The 24,426-nt window shown below is 40.4% G+C and overlaps 1 protein-coding gene across 8 annotated transcripts; it reads left to right on the top strand.

The window, feature by feature from the left end:
- The first annotated feature begins 86 nt into the window (after window positions 1-86).
- LOC131534832 (von Willebrand factor A domain-containing protein 5A-like) lies at window positions 87-24,141 on the top strand. Of its 8 annotated transcripts, none has more exons than XM_058767879.1 (21): window positions 94-303; window positions 449-651; window positions 734-956; window positions 1,031-1,191; window positions 1,267-1,381; window positions 1,455-1,627; window positions 2,006-2,094; window positions 2,177-2,321; window positions 2,754-2,833; window positions 2,912-3,026; window positions 3,113-3,271; window positions 3,367-3,470; window positions 3,781-3,998; window positions 4,479-4,502; window positions 7,816-7,839; window positions 10,245-10,383; window positions 11,038-11,094; window positions 12,277-12,329; window positions 21,162-21,259; window positions 22,914-23,053; window positions 23,139-23,262. In XM_058767879.1, exons 1-20 carry the CDS (start codon window positions 291-293, stop codon window positions 23,031-23,033), a joined length of 2,313 nt encoding a protein of 770 aa, XP_058623862.1. In that variant the 5' UTR covers window positions 94-290; the 3' UTR covers window positions 23,034-23,053; window positions 23,139-23,262. The 8 variants fall into 8 exon arrangements, 7 of the variants coding, with proteins under 7 accessions (XP_058623863.1, XP_058623864.1, XP_058623862.1 ...); XM_058767877.1 differs by lacking the exon at window positions 21,162-21,259 and adding an exon at window positions 23,357-24,141 and having other exon boundaries at window positions 120-303; XM_058767880.1 differs by lacking the exons at window positions 21,162-21,259; window positions 22,914-23,053; window positions 23,139-23,262 and adding exons at window positions 14,761-14,833; window positions 20,675-20,894 and having other exon boundaries at window positions 87-303.
- The last annotated feature ends 285 nt before the right edge of the window (window positions 24,142-24,426 follow it).

Below are 24,426 nucleotides of genomic sequence, written 5' to 3' on the forward strand. Positions count from 1 at the left end.
CTGCACACCTTTTAGACCAGTTTCACATGAGACACATTTTCTCGACTGCCACAAATACTGCCTAAACAAAATACTGATTTTGTGCTCTTTTTATATACCAATATTTTAAATTGGCCTTTGAACTTGCATGGCAAAAAAAAAGCAAAAAAAAAAAGCCTTACCTTACCAAAACACGGACAGAACCCAAAGATCTAATGGCATTGTTGAGGTCTACAAATACAAATGCAAACTTTGCATGATGCAACAATCAGAGGCAGCAATTGACAGTGCTATGATCCAATAGCTTGCCTATGCCTAGAAACGGTACTGTATATCTATACGTTCATGTTTGTATAATAATGTAAGTGTCTAATTATTATTATTTTCTTTTTTAATCAAAGCTGTGTGAGATGTATTTGTAATGTTGTTCTGCTGTGTTTGTGATGTTGTGTTGGTTTGTGTGACTCAGTGCCTCTGAAGAGCATCTCAGTGGAGGTTCTGGTTCAGGATCATGTAGCCACAGTCTTCTCCACTCTGCAGTATGTGAATGAGGAAGAGCGCCCCCTGGAGGCCTTGTTCGTCCTCCCTCTGCCTGCTGATGCTGCTGTCTGCCACTTCAGTGCCAAGATCGGAGAGCAGGAGATTGTGGCAGAGGTGCAGGACAGAGAAACCGTGAGTCCAGATACAAACCCACAGAACATTTATTTAGATATTCATGCTACACATCACCATTTAACAAAACTGTATCCTGCAGGCGAGGGATCAGTATGATGACGCTGTGAGTTCGGGTCAGCAGGCGTTTCTGTTGGAAGAGAGCGCAGAGAGTCCTGATGTGTTCAGACTGAGTGTCGGGTGTCTGTCGGCGGGTCAGAACGCTGCCGTCACCATCATCTACGTCACCGAGCTCGCTGTGCAGGCCGACCACTCGCTGCGCTTCTGTCTGCCGGCTGTCCTCAACCCCCGATACACACCAGCAGGTCCTACAGCAGCTCTGACACACACTTTATTAGAGCAGAGAAGCTGATTCTAACACTCTCTGTGTCTGTGTCAGGTTCAGCTGCTGGTATAGTCTCAGAGATTTCATCAGGAGCTGTTCCCTACACGCTGACTCTCAGTGTTTATGTGAGCTCTCCGAAGCCCATCTCCAAACTAGAGTCCAACTGCACTCTGGATCCTCTAGTGTTCCTCCACTCTGATCACACTCAGGCTACGGTACTGTGTGTCTTCATGTGTTTATCTGGATGTGTGAGCAGAGCAGGTTTATGCATGTGTTGTTTGTGTGTGTAGGTGGATCTGAGTCCTGGTCACATGTTTGATAAGGACATTGAGCTGTTTGTGTACTATCAGGATACCCATCAGCCCTCTGCTATAGTGGAGGCAGGAGTGACCACTGCCCCGCCAGGTAGGACCTGCAGATCACTGGGATTATGGGGTTGAATGATCAAGATGTCACTGACTCTTTCTCTCCTTTTCAGGTTCTCTGATGAGGGACCCAGTGGTCATGATAAGTTTGTACCCAGAGTTCCCAGAAGAAGTGGAATCACTGGCAACTCAAGGTGAGTTTGTTTTTGTGATTGACAGATCAGGCAGTATGGACTGCATGATGAATCACGGGAGAGGAGCACAAAAGCGCATTGAAAGCGCAAAGGTAAGATTTAAGATTTAAAACAACATTTAAATGTATTCAGATGAGACACATTTAAAGTCATCTTGAAATTCATTTTACAACCAGTTTCATTTCTATTTTGTGACATATTGCTAATGGAAAAAGGACACTTAATGAGGAAGAATAATGTAATTTGGGTGTGCATGGGTGACATGATGCATAATAAAAAGAGCACAGAAGTGCAGGAAAGTGCAAAGGTAAAATTTAAAGGGGTCCTATTATGCATTTTCACTTTTTCAACTTTAGTGTGTAATGTTGCTGTTTGAGAATAAAACAAGTTTGGGAATGTGCGTTAAGAAAATCCATAAAATCATGTTGTTTTATGTCTTGTTGTGTATATCTGTCCATGTCTCTCTGTAGGACACTCTGCTGTTACTGTTGAAGAGTCTGCCCGTGGGATGCTACTTCAATATCTATGGATTTGGCTCTGATTTTGAGTCCTTCTTCACGTTAGTGTCTAGATCTTCATTCATAGATATTCAGTTTTGAAATGTGTCAGAGGAGATGAGATGTGCTTCTGTGTCTTTGCAGTCAGAGTGTTGAGTACAATCAGGACACAATGGATCAGGCTCTGAAGAGAGTGAAGGAAATGCGAGCAGACATGGGCGGCACAGAGATATTACAGCCTCTAAAACACATCTACAGTCAGCCCTGTTACCCCGATCACCCCAGACAGGTACAACACCTCACTGTGCACCTCAACTACTTGTTAGATGTCTAAGTACCAGGGATGTACGGAAATACAGTCTGAATCAGTCTTAATGAAGTCATGTATTTACATTATGCTTTGGAAACACGGGCTTCAATATATGTGGTGATCAAATGCAGCCATTTGGAAGAGATGCCCCAAAGCAGAGTGAGATGCAACTTAATGGCCAAAGAATCTGTCTGAAGTGCTTAGATTTAAAATGAATGAATTTGAAATGCAATTTCTCTAAGAGTGTTTTACCATGCACATGTCAAAACTAAACTTGATGCACAATTATCAGAATTAGAAATGCCAAACAACTAAATATCAAACAGGCTAGTCAGCCGCAATAATAGGCTGTTCAGCTGTCAAAATATTGTGACCCATCCATAAGTGCCATCACTATTGTTCTCTCTTCAGCTGTTCGTCTTCACTGATGGAGAGGTGGGAAACACTAAAGCGGTGCTGGATCTGGTGAAAAGTCACGCTCACTCTCACAGGTAAAGGTCTGCTGGGTTTGATCTGTCCATCATTCATATCTTCATCACTAACAGTAACAGAGTTTATTGTGTCTTCAGGTGTTTCTCATTCGGGATTGGTGAGGGTGCGAGTGCCGCCCTCATCACAGGAATGGCCAGGGAGGGATCTGGTCACGCTCAGTTCATCACAGACAGCGACCGCATGCAGCCCAAAGTAAAGCTCTCCACTGGATTTCACAGACACAAATGTTTCCTGGTCAAATGTCTCAATGGTTTCTCTTTCTCTTCAAACTATATCAGGTGATGCAGTCGCTCAGGTTTGCGCTGCAGCCCGCTCTGGTTAATATCTCTGTGGATTGGATCCTTCCAGACGGTGTTACTGTTGATACACTGTCTCCACCCATCAGTGTGCTCTTCCAGGGTCAAAGGGCACTCATTTATGCCCAACTTAAAGGAGAGGTGAGATGATGTAGCATGTGTTTCTTTAATGACAATTAGACACCAGTTTCTTTTATTGGTTTAGATGATAAAATCTTCCTTTCCCCATTTTACAGAGTTCAGGAGGCTCTGAGGGAACAGTGACAGTCAAATACAGTCTTAAAGATCAACCAGTAACAAACCAGCTCCACTTCTGCCTCAAACCAACTGAAGAAACAGGGTACCAAACATACACGCACATTCAGAGTGACAAAAACAAAGACATTTGTTTTTCAAAGCTAGCAGACTGTGTTCCTGTTGCTCAAACAGTAGATTATGGTGCATAAAATGCCAAACCTTTAGTCCACAACTGCCTAATGCCTTAGGTTTGATTCCCAGGGAATGCATGAACTGATGAATGTATAACTTTAATGCAACGTAAATCACTTTGAATAAAAGCATCAGCTAAATACATGCATTTTTAATGTAATATAATGTAACATTAAATCCTAATAAACACTTTTTTACTGTTTTCCTCCATGTTTCTGCAGGTTGTCCATTCACCAGCTGGCGGCTCGGACCCTGATCCGTTCTCTGGAGCAGGAGGAGAGGTCCGGTGCTGCAGGTGTTGAGGGCATCAGGAGCAGGATGGTGGAGCTCAGTGTTCAGGCAGGAGTGAGCAGTGTTCATACAGCCTTCATTGCTGTGAATAAAGACAGCAGACAGACTGTGAAAGGACCCCTGCTGCAGAGAAGAGTGCCGACATATGGTTAGTGCTCTCACAGTGTACATGTTTTTTGTGTTTGACTGCAAGGATTTCTCATCACTTCAGAGTAAAAGACATTTGAGGTGTTGAGCTGACCTCATTCAGATATGAATTTTTGTTTGAAGTTTTGTTTGAAGGAGGTTGTGGTAACTAGTTGTCTTTTTAGTCTGGGGGTTTCTTTTACCTGCAAGAATGTATTAGTGTTGTTTACTAAGACAAGTGTCTACTAACATCTGATTCAGTAACAATAACTAAAAATGACTGAATGAATTGTGCTCATTAACAACAAACTAAACAATTTATATGCAAATAAAGGCTCTTTTCTGTGAGGTTTATACTAAAATCAGTTTGAGCCAAAAATGTACATATCCTCCCCATCCCATTCGAAGCTTTTCTTGTTTGCTAGATGTGTCTGTTTTATTGTAATTTCTGGCTATTTCCCCAAATCCCAGTCTGTTCTGACCTTTGGTTTTCTGTCTGCAGCTGCACAAACTCCTTGGAAGCCAGGTGGGTTATAACACGCTATATTTACTCTTGCATTTATTTAAGTACATTTTTGAAAAATATTTACTATTAACAGTACATTTAACAGTGGGTACTTTCTCACCATTCAAACGATGCATGATTCCGTGTCAGTCTTTGATGCGCTTTCACAAGGGTACCACGACGTATGCGTGTGGTGCTGCAGACACCGGAGCCGACGTTAATGAGATTGTTCAACTACTGTATGTGTAAAAGAAACACACAATTCATTCAAAGCAGAGACATCGGCTATGAGCAAAATGTCTTGTAATGCAGCATTTGAAATCTGCTAATATATAAAATCTGCTATAATTTTTTTTCCCTAAATAACAGTTTTTTTTTCCTGTTTATTTGCTTTTCCACAACATATATCAAAATGATTACTTTTCTGGGAAGATAAAACAAAAACCTTTTTCAGAAGTACTATAGTTTTTACATTTTATTTGCTTTGCCACAACATATTTCAAAATTCTACCTTTTCACGTATATGGTTAAACCAGAAATTAATTTTTAGATTTTATTTTTTTTTTTCACAACTCGAAAATGTGCAAACTGAATAAAAAAGTACCTCACACTGGAGGTCAACATGTTAAACATGAACATAGATTTGTTAAAATATGCTTTGAAATGAGCAGCAGAAAATATATTACACTAAAATAATTGAATCAGCTAAATTAATTGAGCAGCTCATTACCATTTGTACCATTTTTCTTAATGTGACAAATACGTCACATAAAAATTCCACCTATTTTTATAAGGTTAATAGCCCGATGTCACCACAATATCTTTGTAAATTGTTTTATATCAGTTTGTTCAAGAAATGTATTAAAATCGTGTATTAAATGTATTAAAAGAGTAATCTAGGATATGTTATTAAAACATTAGAATTGTTGCATGGGTTGAAACATACCTTTTGTAACAAAAACAAGCGTTTTTAAAAATTGCTGACACTGTAACATGTGCTAACCAGACAGGACACCATTCTGGAAATGTTGCTATGGCAACAACAAAAAATGCACAAATTGTCACATGACTGAACCTGGGTGTTCATTATACAGTGAGGAAAATAAGTATTTGAACACCCTGCTATTTTGCAAGTTCTCCCACTTAGAAATCATGGAGGGTCTGAAATTGTCATCGTAGGTGCATGTCCACTGTGAGAGACATAATCTAAAAAATCCAGAAATCACAATGTATGATTTTTAACTATTTATTTGTATGATACAGCTGCAAATAAGTATTTGAACACCTGTCTATCACCTAGAATTCTGACCCTCAAAGACCTGTTAGTCTGCCTTTAAAATGTCCACCTCCACTCCATTTATTATCCTAAATTAGATGCACCTGTTTGAGGTCGTTAGCTGCATAAAGACACCTGTCCACCCCATACAATCAGTAAGAATCCAACTACTAACATGGCCAAGACCAAAGAGCTGTCCAAAGACACTAGAGACAAAATTGTACACCTCCACAAGGCTGGAAAGGGCTACGGGAAATTGCCAAGCAGCTTGGTGAAAAAGGTCCACTGTTGGAGCAATCATTAGAAAATGGAAGAAGCTAAACATGACTGTCATTCTCCCTCGGACTGGGGCTCCATGCAAGATCTCACCTCGTGGGGTCTCAATGATCCTAAGAAAGGTGAGAAATCAGCCCAGAACTACACGGGAGGAGCTGGTCAATGACCTGAAAAGAGCTGGGACCACCGTTTCCAAGGTTACTGTTGGTAATACACTAAGGCGTCATGGTTTGAAATCATGCATGGCACGGAAGGTTCCCCTGCTTAAACCAGCACATGTCCAGGCCCGACTTAAGTTTGCCAATGACCATTTGGATGATCCAGAGGAGTCATGGGAGAAAGTCATGTGGTCAGATGAGACCAAAATAGAACTTTTGGTCATAATTCCACTAAACGTGTTTGGAGGAAGAAGAATGATGAGTACCATCCCAAGAACACCATCCCTACTGTGAAGCATGGGGTGGTAGCATCATGCTTTGGGGTGTTTTTCTGCACATGGGACAGGGCGACTGCACTGTATTAAGGAGAGGATGACCGGGGCCATGTATTGCGAGATTTTGGGGAACAAGCTCCTTCCCTCAGTTAGAGCATTGAAGATGGGTCGAGGCTGGGTCTTCCAACATGACAATGACCCGAAGCACACAGCCAGGATAACCAAGGAGTGGCTCTGTAAGAAGAATATCAAGGTTCTGGCGTGGCCTAGCCAGTCTCAGACCTAAACCCAATAGAGAATCTTTGGAGGAGCTCAAACTCCGTGTTTCTCAGCGACAGGCCAGAAACCTGACTGATCTAGAGAAGATCTGTGTGGAGGTGGGCCAAAATCCCTCCTGCAGTGTGTGCAAACCTGGTGAAAAACTACAGGAAACGTTTGACCTCTGTAATTGCAAACAAAGGCTACTGTAACAAATATTAACATTGATTTTCTCAGGTGTTCAAATACTTATTTGCAGCTGTATCATACAAATAAATAGTTAAAAAATCATACATTGTGATTTCTGGATTTTTTTTTTTAGATTATGTCTCTCACAGTGGACATGCACCTACGATGACAATTTCAGACCCCTCCATGATTTCTAAGTGGGAGAACTTGCAAAATAGCAGGGTGTTCAAATACTTATTTTCCTCACTGTAGGTCACTTAGGGACTTTCCTGAGTTGAAAGTGAGGGATGCTTTAAAAAGACCTTTCAGATAATCACAGTGTTTGTGACACCCGCCTCACCGTGGGTTCTTGTGGGTTAATGTTTAGAACAGTGCAAATACAAACACCATTAGAAACTCATAGTTCAGCATCACACACCATGATATGGGTTCAAATGAGAGCCCAATTTTCTCCAAAACAGTGCCAGTTTTATCATTTTGCAATAAATAAAAATAACTAAACTTGATAATTTATGTTACAATTTTAACATAAATGCACATTGTTCTAGAAGGATGGCATCATGCCATACCTTTTACACATTTACTCAAATTGTTATGTTGATAAAACTGCTATTTAATGCATTTTTCTTTACAAATAAAGTATTTCTGGGGAAACTTTTTCAAAAGAAAACACAAACGCACGTCTCTTTGCTGAATCTCGGTGAATCAACAGCATCCACAACTGAATGGAACAAAAAGTAACTTGAAAATTGTTTATGTGCGAGTGCACTTGCTAAATGAAGGCGGATTGTATAAAATGGATAAAAAATATATATATATTTTTGATGTGTCTGTTTTATTGCAATTTCTGGCTATTTCCCCAAATCCCAGTCTGTTCTGACCTTTTGGTTTTCTGTCTGCAGATCCACAAACTCCTTGGAAGCCAGGTGGGTTGTAACACGCTATATTTACTCTTACATTTATTTAAGTAAATTTTTGAAAATATGTACTATTAACAGTACATTTAACAGTGGGTACTTTCTCACTACTCAAACACATTTTAATGACAAAAATGTACTTTTACTTAGTTACACTTGGCGACGTATGCGTGTGGTGCTGCAGACACCGGAGCCGACGTTAATGACATTGTTCAACTACTGTATGTGTAAAAGAAACACACAATTCATTCAAAGCAGAGACATCGGCTATGAGCAAAATGTCTTGTAATGCAGCATTTGAAATCTGCTAACACGTCCAATTCAGTAATGCAGGTATCAGTGGTGGAAAGAATACTGAAAAAACATACTCAAGTAAAAGTACCATTACCTTCCAAAAAATGTAGTGCGAGTAGAGTAAAAGTACTTGTCCAAAAAACCACAAAGTACTCATGAGTAGCGAGTACTAAGCTGTGGATTCTATCCCCTCATAATAAACGCTGTACACTGCAATTTATACATTTAAAAAACGTTGTACATTCTGTAATTCACATTATCTTGTTTGCTGGATGATAGATATTCTTCATTCTTTATGACAGTTTTAATTTTGACTGCCAACTCTTTAAAACACATCAAAACAGCACGGAAACAGTATTCAGTTGAAGAAAAGATGAAAGTTATTCTCAGTACAATCATCCCCATTTAAATCATAAAGTTTGAAAAATAGATTTAAAATCATGTGTAAGGCCACTGAGACAGCGTTCTGTTGTTGCACATAAAATATTAACCCATGAGAATCCAGAACAATTTGTCCTTATAGGAAAATTATGGGGCATATAAAACAGACCAAATGGACCACTTATAACACGTTTTGAAATACAACCCCTACTTGTGAAAGATCTGTAATGTTATCATATATATATGACATTGGGCGTTTATGATACATTTTTCATGTTATATGTTACATTGGGCGTTTATTTCTCAATTGAAAAAAAATACATTTTATAATTTTTTCCCCCTAAATTCGTTTTTTTCCCTGTTTATTAGCTTTTCCACAACATATATCAAAATGATTACTTTTCTGGGAAGATAAAACAAAAACCTTTTTCAGAAGTACTATAGTTTTTGCATTTTATTTGCTTTGCCACAACATATTTCAAAATTCTACCTTTTCACGTATATGGTTAAACCAGAAATTAATTTTTAGATTTTTTTTTTTGCAACTCGAAAATGTGCAAACTGAATAAAAAAGTACCTCACACTGGAGGTCAACATGTTAAACATGAACATAGATTTGTTAAAATATGCTTTGAAATGAGCAGCAGAAAATATATTACACTAAAATAATTGAATCAGCTAAATTAATTGAGCAGCTCATTACCATTTTTACCATTTTTCTTAATGTGACAAATACGTCACATAAAAATTCCACCTATTTTTATAAGGTTAATAGATAAATATCTTTGTAAATTGTTTTATATCAATTTGATCAAGAAATGTATTAAAATCAGGTTAAGAGTAATCTAGGATATGTTATTAAAACATTAGAATTGTTGCATGGGTTGAAACATGCCTTTTGTAACAAAAACAAGCGTTTTTAAAAATTGCTGACACTGTAACATGTGCTAACCAGACAGGACACCATTCTGGAAATGTTGCTATGGCAACAAAAAAAAATGCACAAATTGTCACATGACTGAACCTGGGTGTTCATTATATGTCACTTAGGGACTTCCTGAGTTGAAAGTGAGGATGATGCTTTAAAAAGACCTTTCAGATAATCACAGTGTTTGTGACACCCGCCTCACCGTGGGTTCTTATGGGTTAATGTTTAGAACAGTGCAAATACAAACACCATTAGAAACTCATAGTTCAGCATCACACACCATGATATGGGTTAAAATGAGAGCCCAATTTTCTCCAAAACGGTGCCAGTTTTATCGATTTGCAATAAATAAAAATAACTAAACTTGATAATTTATGTTACAATTTTAACATAAATGCACATTGTTCTAGAAGGATGGCATCATGCCATACCTTTTACACATTTACTCAAATTGTTATGTTGATAAAACTATTTGTAAAGAAAAATGCATTAAATAGCAAAGTATTTCTGGGGAAACTTTTTCAAAAGAAAACACAAACGCACGTCTCTTTGCTGAATCTCGGTGAATCAACAGCATCCACAACTGAATGGAACAAAAAGTAACTTGAAAATTGTTTATGTGCGAGTGCACTTGCTAAATGAAGGCAGATTGTATAAAATGGATAAAAAAAAAAAGTTTATTAATGAGCTGCAGTTTTATTACATTACAGATTGGTCCTCAATTTGAGTACATTATTTCAAACCGTTTTACAGTGTTTCCAACACACTTTTTTTTTTCCTTTTTCCATCATGCACTCAAACTCATCAAAAGTCAACAAGATCAACAAGCAGCAACTACTTCTCCAAGTGACTGCTGCAGAACGCACACGAGAGAGAGAGAGAGAGACAGCGAGCAAGAGAGAGAGAGACCGAGAGAGAGAGAGACAGCGCAGATCTGTGCTTCTCATATAGTGAGTGGGAATTTACCGAACGTGGCGCTACCCGCCACAATACCTGCAACCTCACACCACATTTCAGGCCGTGTAGATAGGCAAGCATATATCCAAATCAGCAGAAATCCGAAATTTACCTTAACATATTAGAGGAAGATGCGACTGAATTGATGCTTGAAGAATGCACTGCCAGCAGCCATGATAAACAGCAGTTGGCGGTTAAAGTTTTCTATGCACAATTTGATTTGACGAAAGTCACGAGACCGATTACTATCTCTCTATTCAATCACATTAATGGAATTTTGTTTTTTTTTAAATAAGCATGTAACGACCACAAACGGAGGAAAATAGAGTAAAAGTACCGATGCATCACTTAAAATGTACTCAGGTAAAAGTAAAAGTACACCATTTTTAAACTACTCAAAAAAGTACAAATACTGATAAAAACTACTTAATTACTGTAACGTGAGTATTTGTAATTCGTTACTTCACACCCCTGGCAGGTATTGACCTTAGGTTCCGTTTGGGCCAAACATGTCCATATCAATCCATCACTGTTCTAAAGCTTTTCTTGTTTTAATTTTGTTGGATATGTCAGTTCTGGGCTGTTTCTCCAGATCTGAATCTGTTCTGACCTTTTGCTTTCTCTGCCTGTACCCAACATATTTGTAGTGACAGGCGCCCCAGCTTCACGACGTCCCATGCTAAGGGGCTCTGTTTCACTGCCAGGTAAATGCACCTCTGTTAAAGTGTGAGATGCAGATTTTCAACCTGCTTTTTGTATTGTCACAGTGTTGTACTTTTGCAGTTTCCATGAAAACTACAGATTGTATTTCAGCATTTTTGTATCTCTGCCCGCGGACAGTTGGGCTGACAAAGGGTTATTAACACAACAGTTATTGTTAGTGTAGGTTTATGACTGAAAACTGTATCATATTTTGTCTACTCCTTAAACGGCATTAATGGTAAAAATTTTACATTTTGGCAACTTACCGGTACACGATTCGGGGTCGAGCAGAAGGTGCTCCCCTTTCCTTTTTTCTCATTTATCTGACTTTCTGTTTAACCGATTTAATTAATTTTCAGTTTTTTCCAATTCCATTGGCCTAAAACACTGTCATCCAGTTTTAAATGTTGACTACAAACATGGAGGTTTTTTCCGCCCCTGTGTTATCGCGATATTATCTACCTTTAATAGTTTAATATTTAATAGATTCATAGAAATGTTAATACAAGGTGTGAGGAAATTTGGGTTATTTACTTTTTCTTTGCAGTTTGAAAATATACTGTCTCTTGTTTTTTTTGTTTGTGATATCGAGTAATTAACATTGCATTCATTTCTAACAGAGCCATCAAAAAATTGCTGATCCTTAATAATTGGCCGTTGACTTAAGTTTTCTTTCCTTTAAAAGAATCTGATTGCTGGGATACTGATCATGATTATGGATCACCAGAAGAGGAGGGTATTTGTAAATCTAAACTCATGAAAATTGTATAAACAAATATTACACATAGTTAAAAAAAAAAAAAAGAAGAGTAATTTAAATGTTTACTTTGCTTTCAATTCAGTCTGAGATTACTAAACAAATATTTCTCATTTGCACTGATCATAAATGTGATCATTTTCACCTTTGAACATTTCCAGAGAAACATACAGTCGTTTAAGGGAACTTTGTTGTTTGTTTGTGTTTTGGAAATGTAGTCATTAAGTTTTGCTATAGAGACATGAATTCTCTTGTTTTCTGTCTTTTCCATGTGCGCCCGAACATGTGTCTGGGATTTTAAAAAGTAAGGCAATTAATTCAGTGATAGACATGTTTCTGTGATGTGTGTTTGAAACTTTAATTTCCAAGTCTTTGCAAAACACTAATGTCAAGTCACCTCGTGATTAATGATTGTTGTCATTTGCAGAGGTTTTGCAGAGATGCCGCCTCGTCAAGCAAAACCTGAAGGCAAACAAAGGGGTACAAAACACACACACACACACACATACACACACACACACACTAAATGATTCAAACCAGTATGCTACATTGTTGTCATGTGATCATGTTGTAAGTGAATGGTGTCTAGTTATCATCAGAAAAAACAAATTCCCCCTTTCAAATTTAAATGTAAATGTCTTTTGGCGGTAAGAAAACATTTTACACATCTCTAATTAGCATAGACCCTTCCAAATGTAACATTCACAGACAATTTGTATATGTTTAATTAATGATTTCCATATATAGCAGCAGCATCTTGCAAGAATGCAATATTTAATAGTTTGTTATTTGTAAATTTGAAACTATTAACAAAATACAAATTGTACTACTTTGAGTCGCGTAGCTACGGGTGGGCCTGTGGCCCACCCAATGAGAAGTTTGTAATTTTCCAAATGGATGTAATTTTTTAAACAATACTAATAAACGTCTTATTTCACTGTAACTTTATTTATTAACAATATTAAACGCTTGTTTTTATGGTCAATTACAGGTCGTTTCTTAGTTTTCCCTCTTCCTATAGGTGCATATCATCATACGCTTGTCAAAATGATGATTCGTCCATTTCTGTTAGTCCCACCCACAATGTTGTGTTTACGACCCATGTTTACGACGTAAGGATATAATAGTAAAATGCGCACGTTTGTGAAGTTAAATTTGAAAATAGCCTAGTGAAGCAAACAAATCAGATTAAATTATTTTAAAAAGTAAAAGTATTAGCAATTAATCCGGACCGTCTACAAATGAAACCCGACAGACCACCTGAGGGTGCTGGATTTATCGATCGGAAACTTCTGAACCAAGTGTGTTTGAAACATCATATTAGCATAGGTACAGTGTTTGATCCGCTAAACAGATGCGTCCTTTGTGGAAAGAAACACATAAACATTGTGCTAGATCCTGGTCGCCACAACAAACTGCATAATTTGCAGCTGCGCACATTTCTGCGGTCCTCTGTGCGTGAACTGACAGAGACGTTTGATTATGAAATCATCAGCGAAGCCCCATTGTTTCACACTGAGGTAATGCTTTTTAATAAACTTCCTTTAGTTAATGTTAGTTAATGCATTAACTAACATTAGCAATACATTTGTTACCGTGTTTATTCATCTTTGTTAATCAGCTCAGGCAAATGTTAACAGATACAACTTTTAATTTTAATAATGTCCTATTAGTAAATTTTGAAATGAACATTAACATAACAAATTACTAATGTTAATGCATGCTTTAGAAGTACTGTGTAATGAACCTTGGTGCTGTATTTTTTGTTGGCAATTTGACATGCAGTTTTCATATACACACCTGGCCCACCCAGTTTTATGTAGGCCCACCCACTTAAACATTTCTGCCTACGCTAGTGCTTTGAATATCTGTATTTTGCAGGCAAAGTTTAGATCAGGACATAAAATTATTTCAGGTCCTACAATGTTGAGATTTAAAGTCCCAATGAAATCAAAATTGAAGTCTTTTGGCTTTTAGTATGAATATGTTAGCCTTAACGTTATCTATAAGCTAGCATGCTCCAAAACAATGACAAAATTCACATTTACAAGATATAAGCATTCAAAACTTGCAGTCTCTCACTTTCACCAATATGGATCAACGATTTTGAAGATATCACCCTGCACTTCAGCTTCTCATCAAACTTTCTGTCCAATCAAATGCTCTCCAGAATCAGAAGCGTCCCGCCCCCTACACTATAAATAGACGCTGAAGCTGTGTCTGAAATCGGTCACTTGTTCACAGAATTAGTATTTTCTGTACGGTGAATGGCACATTTTGCACTATATTGGGGATAGGGAACGATTCAGACAGTGTAAATATGCTTTCCATTGGGACGAAAGAAGTCTGGTTTTGTGCAGTTTCATGCTAACCGCGAGAAGGGTCTGGCTGCAGACTTGCACTTACACTCACAGACTCACCTGTGCTTCAATATTTTACAACAGTAGCCAGGTGGTAAAGACAAGAAAAAATAAACTAAATTACAATGTCACTTGCAATTGCCACTTGCAATCTCCGCTACCTGCGACGTCACTTGCAATCGACACAAATTGTGCGTGTTGCCAATGGAGACAAGACGTTGTGGTGGTTAAACGATTAAAGGTCCCATGACATGCTACTTTTTGGATGCTTTTATATAGGCCTAAGTGGTCCCTAATACTGTATCTGAGGTCTGTTTCCCGAAATTCAGCCTTGGTGCAGAATTTCAGCCACTATGAGCCAGTCCCACAATGAGCTTTCCTTAGGACGTGCCATTCTGTGTCTGTAGCTTTAAGGATGAGAGAGGCGGGGCAAGGTGGAGGGTGGGGGTGTGGCCTTAACCAGCTTGCGCTACCATGTGCTAATGTTGACAGTGGATGTATCGCAATGGCTCATAGACACGCAGTCATTCAAGCTTTTCGGTTTGACCCAGAATCTGATCCGGATGGAGATGCACCGAATGAAGAAGTTGCAACTCAGCGGCTACAGCAGGACGTCTCCGAATGGTTAGTTTAAAATATTGTGTCTGGATACTGTACTTTAGTTGGTTTGTTTATGTATGCTGTTTCAGTTATTATCATGTAGCTAATGCAAGCCATAGGCTCGGATGAAGGAACTAAAAAAATACTTTGGTGTTCATTTGTACATCCAAACACTGAGCAACTGCCGTGATTCGCTCGTTTGCAAGCCATGATGTCTCTCGAGGAAAAAAAAAAATAGTGCGCTCACCTCGCACGGTAGTGGCTCATTTTCTCATGGGCGGGCAAAGCAGAGAAAGGGGAGGTAACCTTTCCCCGTATTACGACATAAAGGGAAGATTCCAGATTGGGCCATCTGAGCTTTCATTTTCTCAAAGGCGAAGCAGGATACCCAGGGCTCGGTTTACACCTATCGCCATTTCTAGCCACTGGGGGACCATAGTCAGGCTAGGGGAACTCATATTAATGTTAAAAAACCTCATAAAGTAAAATTTTCATGCCATGAGACCTTTAAAACAAATGTATTACTATGACGTTAAAAGACAAGACCAACAAATCCATGGTCACAGAACAGCAGAATATGAACGCAATGCGCACTTGTTAAGCGTTTTCCTCCCGTAGAAAACCGTAAACACTTAATATGGCTTAATGTATTAAGATAGTGCTATTAAAAGATCAAATTCGATATACAGTTAATTAATATAATGTATATTTATTAGGGGTGTAATGATACATGTATTCGTGCCGAACTATCACGGTACGGACATCTCGGTTTGGTGCATGAGGCCTTTTACAATGAATATATGCAATTCACCCTCAATCCAGAAGGGGGCGCCCACAGTAATGCAACCATATATTATATATATATATATTTATGTAATGCTGTTTGAAAACCACCAGCAGAAGAACAGTGAGCGATTGCCATGAGTTGCGCACTTGAAAACAAAGCCCACTAGACAGTGACCATGTGCTGATTCTGAACGCGTCTCTCACTGACAAAGGAGTATACTTAGTTCAAAGGCTTGCGTACTCAACTGTTTTGTTTTCGAAATGGAGCTTTGTGCTTGTGTATCCTACCTCTCTCATTTAGCACAAATCCAAATATTCCATAATATTTCCATATTTGCGATGCTTCTGAATGCTAAAGTATTATTCAGTCGCATTCCAACGGTGACACAGAGGCACGCGCTGATGTTTGGTTCACTGTATTTTATTTTGATAAAGTACCACTGCGCTGTCAAGTTAGCAATGCTGGAACTGATATGTGTTGTGTGTGTGCGCCGGCATGATCACTTCAGCTGTTTCTTTATACCAGCAAAATCAACTGAAAACACTTATTGCCTTATTAATAATGCATCACTGTAAAAGGTCTACTTTTAATTGTGTACACTCACAATGTGTCACGGGTTGTAGGAGTCAGGGAAACGAGGAGACGAGGAATACCGTTAAACAACACAGTCTTTAATGATAAACATACGTAGGGGTCACAGGAACACTTGAATGACGTATAACAGCCGACATGAAGACAGGGAAACACAGGGCTTATAAACAGAAGGAAATCAAACTAGGGAAATAGAAACAGGTGGGGAACAATCAAACACGGCTGGAGACTAATGAACTCATAATGACACTAAACGAGGATAGGAACAGAAACAAACCAAATATGGGCACGAGAGGAGGGGAAACAAGACACAGGAAGACAGGACTGACACAATGAAAACAAAACATCGTGCTTTTGTAAAATAAAGAAAACAAATAGGATGTCGCTTTTCTGCCAATTGAGTTTCCTTTCTGTGAACAAATTAAGTGTGTCACAAAAATAACTGAAACTCAGCTACATATTTCATCATTTTATATATATATATAACATTATAATTTAATATAATATTTAGTATTTTCACATCTAGGTGGAAAAAAATAGCATTTTATACGGCTGCCTGTTCAAAATAAATGAAAAGAAACCTAGCATAGTAGATTTGTTTGTTTTTTTCCCTGTTGTACCAAAATCTAACCATGACCCCGAACCAAGGTACGTACAGAACCGTGACATCTGTTTACCATTACACCCCTAAGTGATGTTTTATTAAAGGCATCATCGGATGCCCTTTTTGCACAAGTTGATATTATTCTTTAGGGTCTTAATTAAAAGTCTATAACATACTTTGGTTAAAATTTCTCAATAGTAGTGTAACTATCCCTGAGTCTGCGAGAGCGGGGGCGCAAGATGACTCACTGGTAGACCACACGGTAACAGACCTTGGAACGGAAACGACTACGACACAGATGATCCGCAAGACAGTTGACGGACTAACAGCACTCGCAGGACATAAACTGCAAAGCTGTATTTGTGGCTGGAATCACATCACATCGGATCACATAGGGGGAAGGGTCTCAAGATCCACCAGGGCAGGAAAAAGATTTTACCAAGGGACCCCGCATTGACCACTACTTCCTCAGAGGTAGGGCAAATCAGTCGGATGAAGCCCAGTGGCAGGATACTCACCATAGCCCACAGGGTATCAGCACCCCAGACGAAGCTCTGGTAAGCACAGCTCCACCAACGGACATGAGGCCAGTCCCTATCCAGTCACAGCCAGCGGTAGAGAGAAAAATGGATGGACGAAAGCCTCAAATTCTGTGGCCCAAATCCTGCCAGAAAAAGGAGTGGGGGGCCAGTCCCTATCCAGTCACAGCCAGCGGTAGAGAGAAAAATGGATGGACGAAAGCCTCAAATTCTGTGGCCCAAATCCTGCCAGAAAAAGGAGTGGGGAGCCATCGATACAGACCTCGTCCATCTACTAGAAGGTCTGAAAGGAGGTGTCGAAAGAAAATTGGAGAAGATAGGAGAGATCATCTACAGCTATGGCACAGAGAGTTTCGGAGTGAAACGCAGGGACCACAGTACTCAGAAGGAACCTTCAGCCCATCTTAAAGTCCAAGAGGCAGCAAGAGATTAATCGACTTGTGAAAGAGAGAAGATGCCTGAGAAAACAGTGGAAGAAGGCCACAGAAGTGGAAAGGGAAGGAATTGAGGTGTTGCAGGGCGATAGCAAGCGGCGCCTTGCAACGCTACGAAGAGCAGAATGCTTGAGAAAGCAACATAAGAAGAAAGAACGAACAAGGATTGCCTTCTATAGAGATCCCTATAGGTTCGCCAAAGACCTCTTTGTCAAGGAGAAAACCGGGACTCTCAAAGTACCTGTGAGGGAACTGGAGGAGTACCTGAGAAAGACCTACTCCGACAATGAGGGAGGGAACTGGAGGAGTACCTGAGAAAGACCTACTCCGACAATAAGAGGCATGTGCCAGCCACCATCCCCGATGACATGCCACCAATCCAACCACCTGAGCACCAGTTGGACACAAGACCCTTAACATGGAGCGAAGTTGAGAACACAGTAAAGCGGGCAAGAACAGCATCAGCCCCTGGGCCTAACAGTGTTCCATATAGGCTCTATAAGAACACACCGGGCGTCTTGGTCAAAGCCTATTTCCAGGACCTACAGTTCTGTGTTACAACTCAGGATAGTACAACTGCTTGGCAGCACTTGGAGATAGGTATAATGGCGGGCTGCACCATCTCCCCACTGGCCTTCACTATGGCAATGGAGTTAATAATTCGGGTATCTCGATGGGTGGTTGGAGGGGAACGTCTGAAGAGTGGGCTGCGGCTTCCTCCAATCAGGGCGTATATGGATGACATAACGACCATAACAACGACTAACGCATGCACCAAACGCCTGCTGTATAAACTCCAGGGAAACATCAAATGGGCACGAATGGAGATTAAATCCAGCAAATCCCGCAGTATCTCCATTGTTAAGGGCCAGATCATAAATGACAGGTTCCTCATTAATGGCGAGCCGATACCAACTATCCTGGAGAAGCCCATAAAAAGCCTTGGTCGGTGGTATAACACAGATCTCAAAGACGCCGATCAGGTGGAACAACTAAAGCAGGATACCATCAGTGGCCTGAAGCAGATCAACAGCACTGCTCTCCCAGGAAAGCTGAAGCTCTGGTGCCTTCAGTTCGGACTGCTGCCCCGCCTCATGTGGCCAATTTCCATATATGAGGTCACTCTATCCCACGCCAATCGATTGGAGCGATTGGTGAATGTGCAGGTGAGAAAGTGGCTTGGACTACCCAGATGCCTCAGCAGTATAGGACTGTACGGCAATGGAGCCCTCTCTCTACCAATCTCAAGCCTTTTGGAGGAGTACAAATGCTCTAAAGCAAGGCTTGAAATGACTCTCACAGAATCCCGGGATCCCTTCGTCAGAGGGGCCGCTCCAGCCTTAGCCACAGGGAGGAGGTGGAGGCCAGGTGTAGCAGTGGCACAGGCAAAGTTCGCTCTGAGACACCGGGATATAGTGGGCCAAGTACAACAAGGCAGAGGGGGCCTAGGGCTGGGAGCAAAAACACCCACATGGCAGAAGGCTACTCCAGCTGAACGCCGGCGCCTGGTGGTTGAGGAGGTGCACCACCAGGAAGAAGCGGACAGGTGTGCCAGAGCGGTGTCCCAAGCCAAGCAAGGCCGCTGGATGAGGTGGGAAGGGGTGGAGAGGAGGAAGATCACTTGGAGCGAGCTGTGGAACACAGAGTCCAATATGCTGAGCTTTACCATCAGAGCGACATATGATGTCCTGCCTTCTCCAACCAACCTACATCTCTGGTTTGGAGAGGATCCAGCCTGTCCCCAGTGTCTTGCCCCAGCAACCCTAAAACACATCCTGGTGGGCTGCAAGACCAGCCTTACGCAAGGCAGATACACCTGGCGCCACAACCAAGTGCTGAAGTGTCTGGCTGCTACACTGGAGAATAAGAGGGTAACCATCAACGGCATGCCCCTGGAAGCCCAGACTACCTTCCGCCAACCAACATCTTTCGTCCGGGAAGGGGAGAAATGTTCGACCAATCGATTGCCTCTAGATTCATGCCCACTGAACGCAGCCCGGGACTGGGAAATGCGGGTGGATTTAAGCTCATCTTTCCACCCGAAATTGCAGTGACCAACCTGCGCCCGGACCTGGTCCTTTGGTCCAAATCCTGTCAACATGTCTTTATAATGGAGCTGACAGTCCCGTGGGAGGAAGCCATCGATGAGGCATTTGAAAGGAAAAGGGTGCGATATGCAGATTTGGCTGCCGAAGCAGTGGACCGGGGATGGAAGGTAAATGTGCATCCAGTGGAAGTGGGCTGCAGGGGCTATGTTGCTAGTTCCATCATAAGGCTGCTGAAGGAGTTGGGAATTAGAGGACAGGCTCAGCGGAAGACCATCAAAGACCTTGCAGCTGCTACCGAAAGAAGCAGTCACTGGCTGTGGCTGAAGCGGAAGGAGACTGTATGGGCTCCCAAGTGACCTCATGGAGCCTCTGGTGCGACGCACACCCAGGTCTGATCAGCCTGTGGTGGGCCAGCCTCGGGTGAGGGTGTATTGTGATTTAAAAGGCTGAAACACCCAATGAGGCCGGGGTGCACAACTGATGATGTGTCGTATTGGAGGCACCAGGCGGTAATCTCCCAAGCCAACCCCACCCCAAGAGGACATCTCCAACAACAGTGCTTGCTGAATATCGAGGGATTTTAACATCTAGTCCTAGTAGATATATATTGTAAAAAAACACCTTTTAAAACCTGTCAAAATCAGCTCTGTTTTTAGCAATCTATTATAGTCCATGTTGCTTTAAATGCTATTGAGCTCTGCTGACCCCATCCCTCTCTTCCGTGGGGTGACGAGTAATACTGTTTACTTTGGCCGCGAAACTGGCTAACTAGCACGTTATTAGGAAAGGCGATTTGCAAAGATTCATAAAAACTGCGCATTTACTGCGAAAGTATGTTAACGTTAATCCTCTGCGTCTTCAGCGGCTCCGACTGCTATATTCATCATTACATCCAACAACAAAGCACTTGTCTTCCCCTGTACCGGAGTCGACACAATAGTGGACAGCTCTCAGCTCACTCAGGGCGGGTCTAAGGTAAGATGGCCTTGTCAATCAACTATCGTGGGAGGGGCCTGTGCAGAACTACATCATTCTGACAGGAATCTCAGAACAGCCTGATTTGAGAGAGGATTTTAAAACTGATTTAAAAAAAAAAAAAACACTGAGTGGATTTTTATCATTATAGGATGGATGTGTACACACACTTCTAACACACATTTATGTTCAAACAACTTGAAAAGTGAATTATGCATCCAATGACTCCTTTAACAAATTTTGGGAGGAGCACGCACAGATAATTAACCCCGCCAATTCATTATCAGTAATTACATCATCTATCCAACCAGCATGAGAGAGAACCCCTATAAATAATCAAAGCAGTCTTACCTTCATTCTCTGTAATCTTTCAGCATCCCTCCACCACCCCGACTCCTCACCATCGACCCATTCCTGGGGGGATCACGCTGTGTTCGGGCAAATACCGAGCTCCCAGCCCTCTCCTCGGACAGTACGCTAAATATGCATACTATTCTTCTTGCTTTATTATCTGCAAGGCAAACTCGTGAATATATATATGTATATATTTATGTTTATATAGTGTTTTCCTCCCATAACGCAAAACATGCCATTATGTGGCATAACAGAATATGATAAAGACCAAACTCAATATATTTTAAAACTACAGACAAGCAGTGCCCAAAATAATCGCAATGCACAAGGTTTCACGCGTTAAGCGTTTTTCCATATAGAGTAAACTACAGTCTTTTTGTATCATGATCTTTGTCCATTAAGGTAAATTACGTTTTTTATTTATAATTTTCTATGGGAGGAAAACTTTAAATGTGCAATTAAACGCACGATTTGTGTCGATTGCAAATAACGTCGCAGGTAGTGGAGAGTGCAAGTGGCGATTACAAGTGACATTGTAATTTAGTTTCTTTAAAACTAATTTGAACTCTACACAGAATGCTATATTTTATAGCAATATGGATGAGATTGTGGCTGTCATACGGTCAAATGCGGCTTTATCGACCTCAAAGGCTCTAGCACAACCTGTGATATAAAGGAACGCTATTGGCTATTTTAAAAAGAGGGTGGGGCTGCTTGCTATGTCCCACCCTGTCCACCTGTTTCAGTTAAAATGACATCAACACATAGAATAACACTGCGTGTTTCAAAGTACTTCAGTGGATCTTTAAAAGCCACAATTGACCTATCGGTAAGCCCCTCCCCTCGAACGCAGACTAGCCAATGGCAGTCGAGTATCAGTTGCACGGGGAGCGGAACTCGGACATCTTTAGGTTTCAGCGCCATAGAGAAACATTGGAAGATCCGAAGCTCGCATCGGTTTTATGGGGTTTATGCTTCAAAAATGGAAAAACGATGTGCCTGGGGTACTTGATTCACTGATTCCATGTATCCTGAGAGGATGGGCGATATAATTTATTTTATTACATTTCCTGAATCCAAACAAAACAGACCAAAACGTCCCTAAGTATTCACCCCAATACAAATGAAGACAAAAACGTTCATATTCTGGTTGTCATACACTCATTAAGTTACAATTTACATCTGCTCAAGCAGAACATTAACGTCATCTTGTGCTTTAGCAAGGTATCTCTGGCTAAAACTAGCTAATGTTAAAGTTAGAGTCATGCTAATGTACAAACCTAAATAGCGGACTGTTCTCGCGTCTTGTACAGTGTAGGTCAAAAACACATAAACGAAGGTTTACATTTCAGTGCCTCTCCATATTAAACTGGTTAAATGTATATTAATTTAATCGTACCCTCCAATACATGAACAGTGTTGATCCTGCATGTTGTCATCCGCGATCGTGATGATCGACCTTAATATGAGACTTCCCCCGCTTTGCTTTGTGATCTGTAAACCCTCGCTTCGAGTTACCCACCGTATTTATTTTTAAGTATGTTATAAATCCCTTCATGGAATATTTAATTCCCATTTGGTGGCCTTCTGTGTCCAAAATTGTGCAAAAACATTGTGGGACAATGTTTTCACACTGCAGCTGTCATTGTCAGACAGTGAGCAACTCTGTTTGTTTGTCCGAGGGAGCAACAGTAACTAAGGGGGGCAGGGCTTACCGATAGGTCAATTTATAGAATTCCAGTTTCTTTAAATATGTGTGTGTTTGTGTTCAGCTGCTCCTGAGCCCCCAAATGAAATACTTCTCCAGCTGGTTTCTCTCCAAAAAGCGTCCGGCTGCTGGGATCTGGACGCCACACTGGCTGATGTGTTTGGGAAGACGGAGGATGAGCTGACCAATCAGAAACCAGCACAGGTGAGAGATGTGATGAAATAATGAGACAGCGATGATTGTGTGCAGTGTCCAGTAACAAATGCAGTGGATGATGGTCTGTACACAGGTGGATGGGTCAGTATGGGCCACTCTCCTGGCTCTGATCTGGTTATACGGCTGTAAAATAGAGCAGCAGGTGGAGTGGCAGTTTGTGGCCATGAAGGCAGCGTCATGGATCGGCTCTCAGAAAGGTGAGATCTCCATTCCAGACCACATTCATTCAGTCAGCGTTCATCAAGAGACGTTTGACATTTGTGTGTGTGTGTGTGTGTGTGTGTATTTCAGTGGGCGATCTGTCTCAGTGTGTGTGTGCGGGGAATGTCCTGCTCGGATGTCAGGTGACCAAAGAGACTCTGGGAATCTGAAGACGTCAGTGTTTCTACATCCTGATTCATCAGAAGACCGAAGAACTATTACTACTACATTTATTGTTACTCTGTTACTTGTTTCATTTAGTCTGTATAATTTGCTTAACTCAACACCAAATTGTAAGTATATGTGACTTTCACTATCATTTGAGTTTTGCTTACCAAAGGAAAAGTAGTCTTGGTTTTCTAATTATTGAATAATGTTTCAAAGAAAGTCATTTAAGTGGAACAGGTCACATATATGGGTCAATATCACTGCCTTTTGGTGTCCTGTACATAAATAACTCATTTGCCATGATAACTTAACATAAAAATGACTATGAAAGAATGTGTGTTATATTAGGCTAAGTTTTTATATTCATAACAAAAGCATTACTTGGCTCTTTAGATACATTTTCTAGATTTTGTTTTAGTTTTGTGTAAGAGGATGCGTGTTATTTTGCTATGTCCCATGCACTGCTCATTAAATTTGAATGATAGTATTGTCAAATCATTTCACTTAGAGGTGTACTCACTTTTGTGGCCAGCGGTTTAGACATTAATGGCTGTGTGTTGAGTTAATTTGAGGGGACAGCAAATTTACACTGTTATACAAGCTGTACACTCATTACTTTACATTGTAGCAAAGTGTCATTTCTTCAGTGTTGTCACATGAAAAGATATAATAAAATATTTACAAAAATGTGAGGGGTGTACTCACTTCTGTGAGATACTGTATATATATATATATATATATATATATATATGTATGTATGTGTGTGTAGGAATCAGGTTGAATCAGGTTAAAAAAAATAAACAAAACTTCTCTATTTCTTTGTCAGTTTGTTTATAAGTGATTTATGAAAGCCGTTGATCCTCAATCAATTAGGATACTCTCTCACAGCAGAAATAATGTTTAGAGTGTTAAATATGGTTTTCAATACTTTAAATTATTTAAATTAAGGAAATGAAAACTAGAATGACTGTTTTGAAAAGGCGAGAGGATCC

The sequence above is a fragment of the Onychostoma macrolepis genome, chromosome 25, assembly GCF_012432095.1.
Source record: "Onychostoma macrolepis isolate SWU-2019 chromosome 25, ASM1243209v1, whole genome shotgun sequence".
NCBI classification, from domain to species: Eukaryota; Metazoa; Chordata; class Actinopteri; order Cypriniformes; family Cyprinidae; genus Onychostoma; species Onychostoma macrolepis.

Coding starts and splice junctions, on each gene's coding strand:
- LOC131534832 (XM_058767877.1), top strand. Junction 4,503..7,815: donor ACAAACTCCTTGGAAGCCAG/GTGGGTTATAAC, acceptor TTCTGTCTGCAG/ATCCACAAACTCCTTGGAAG. Junction 12,330..22,913: donor ACCTGAAGGCAAACAAAGGG/GTACAAAACACA, acceptor GTTTGTGTTCAG/CTGCTCCTGAGCCCCCAAAT.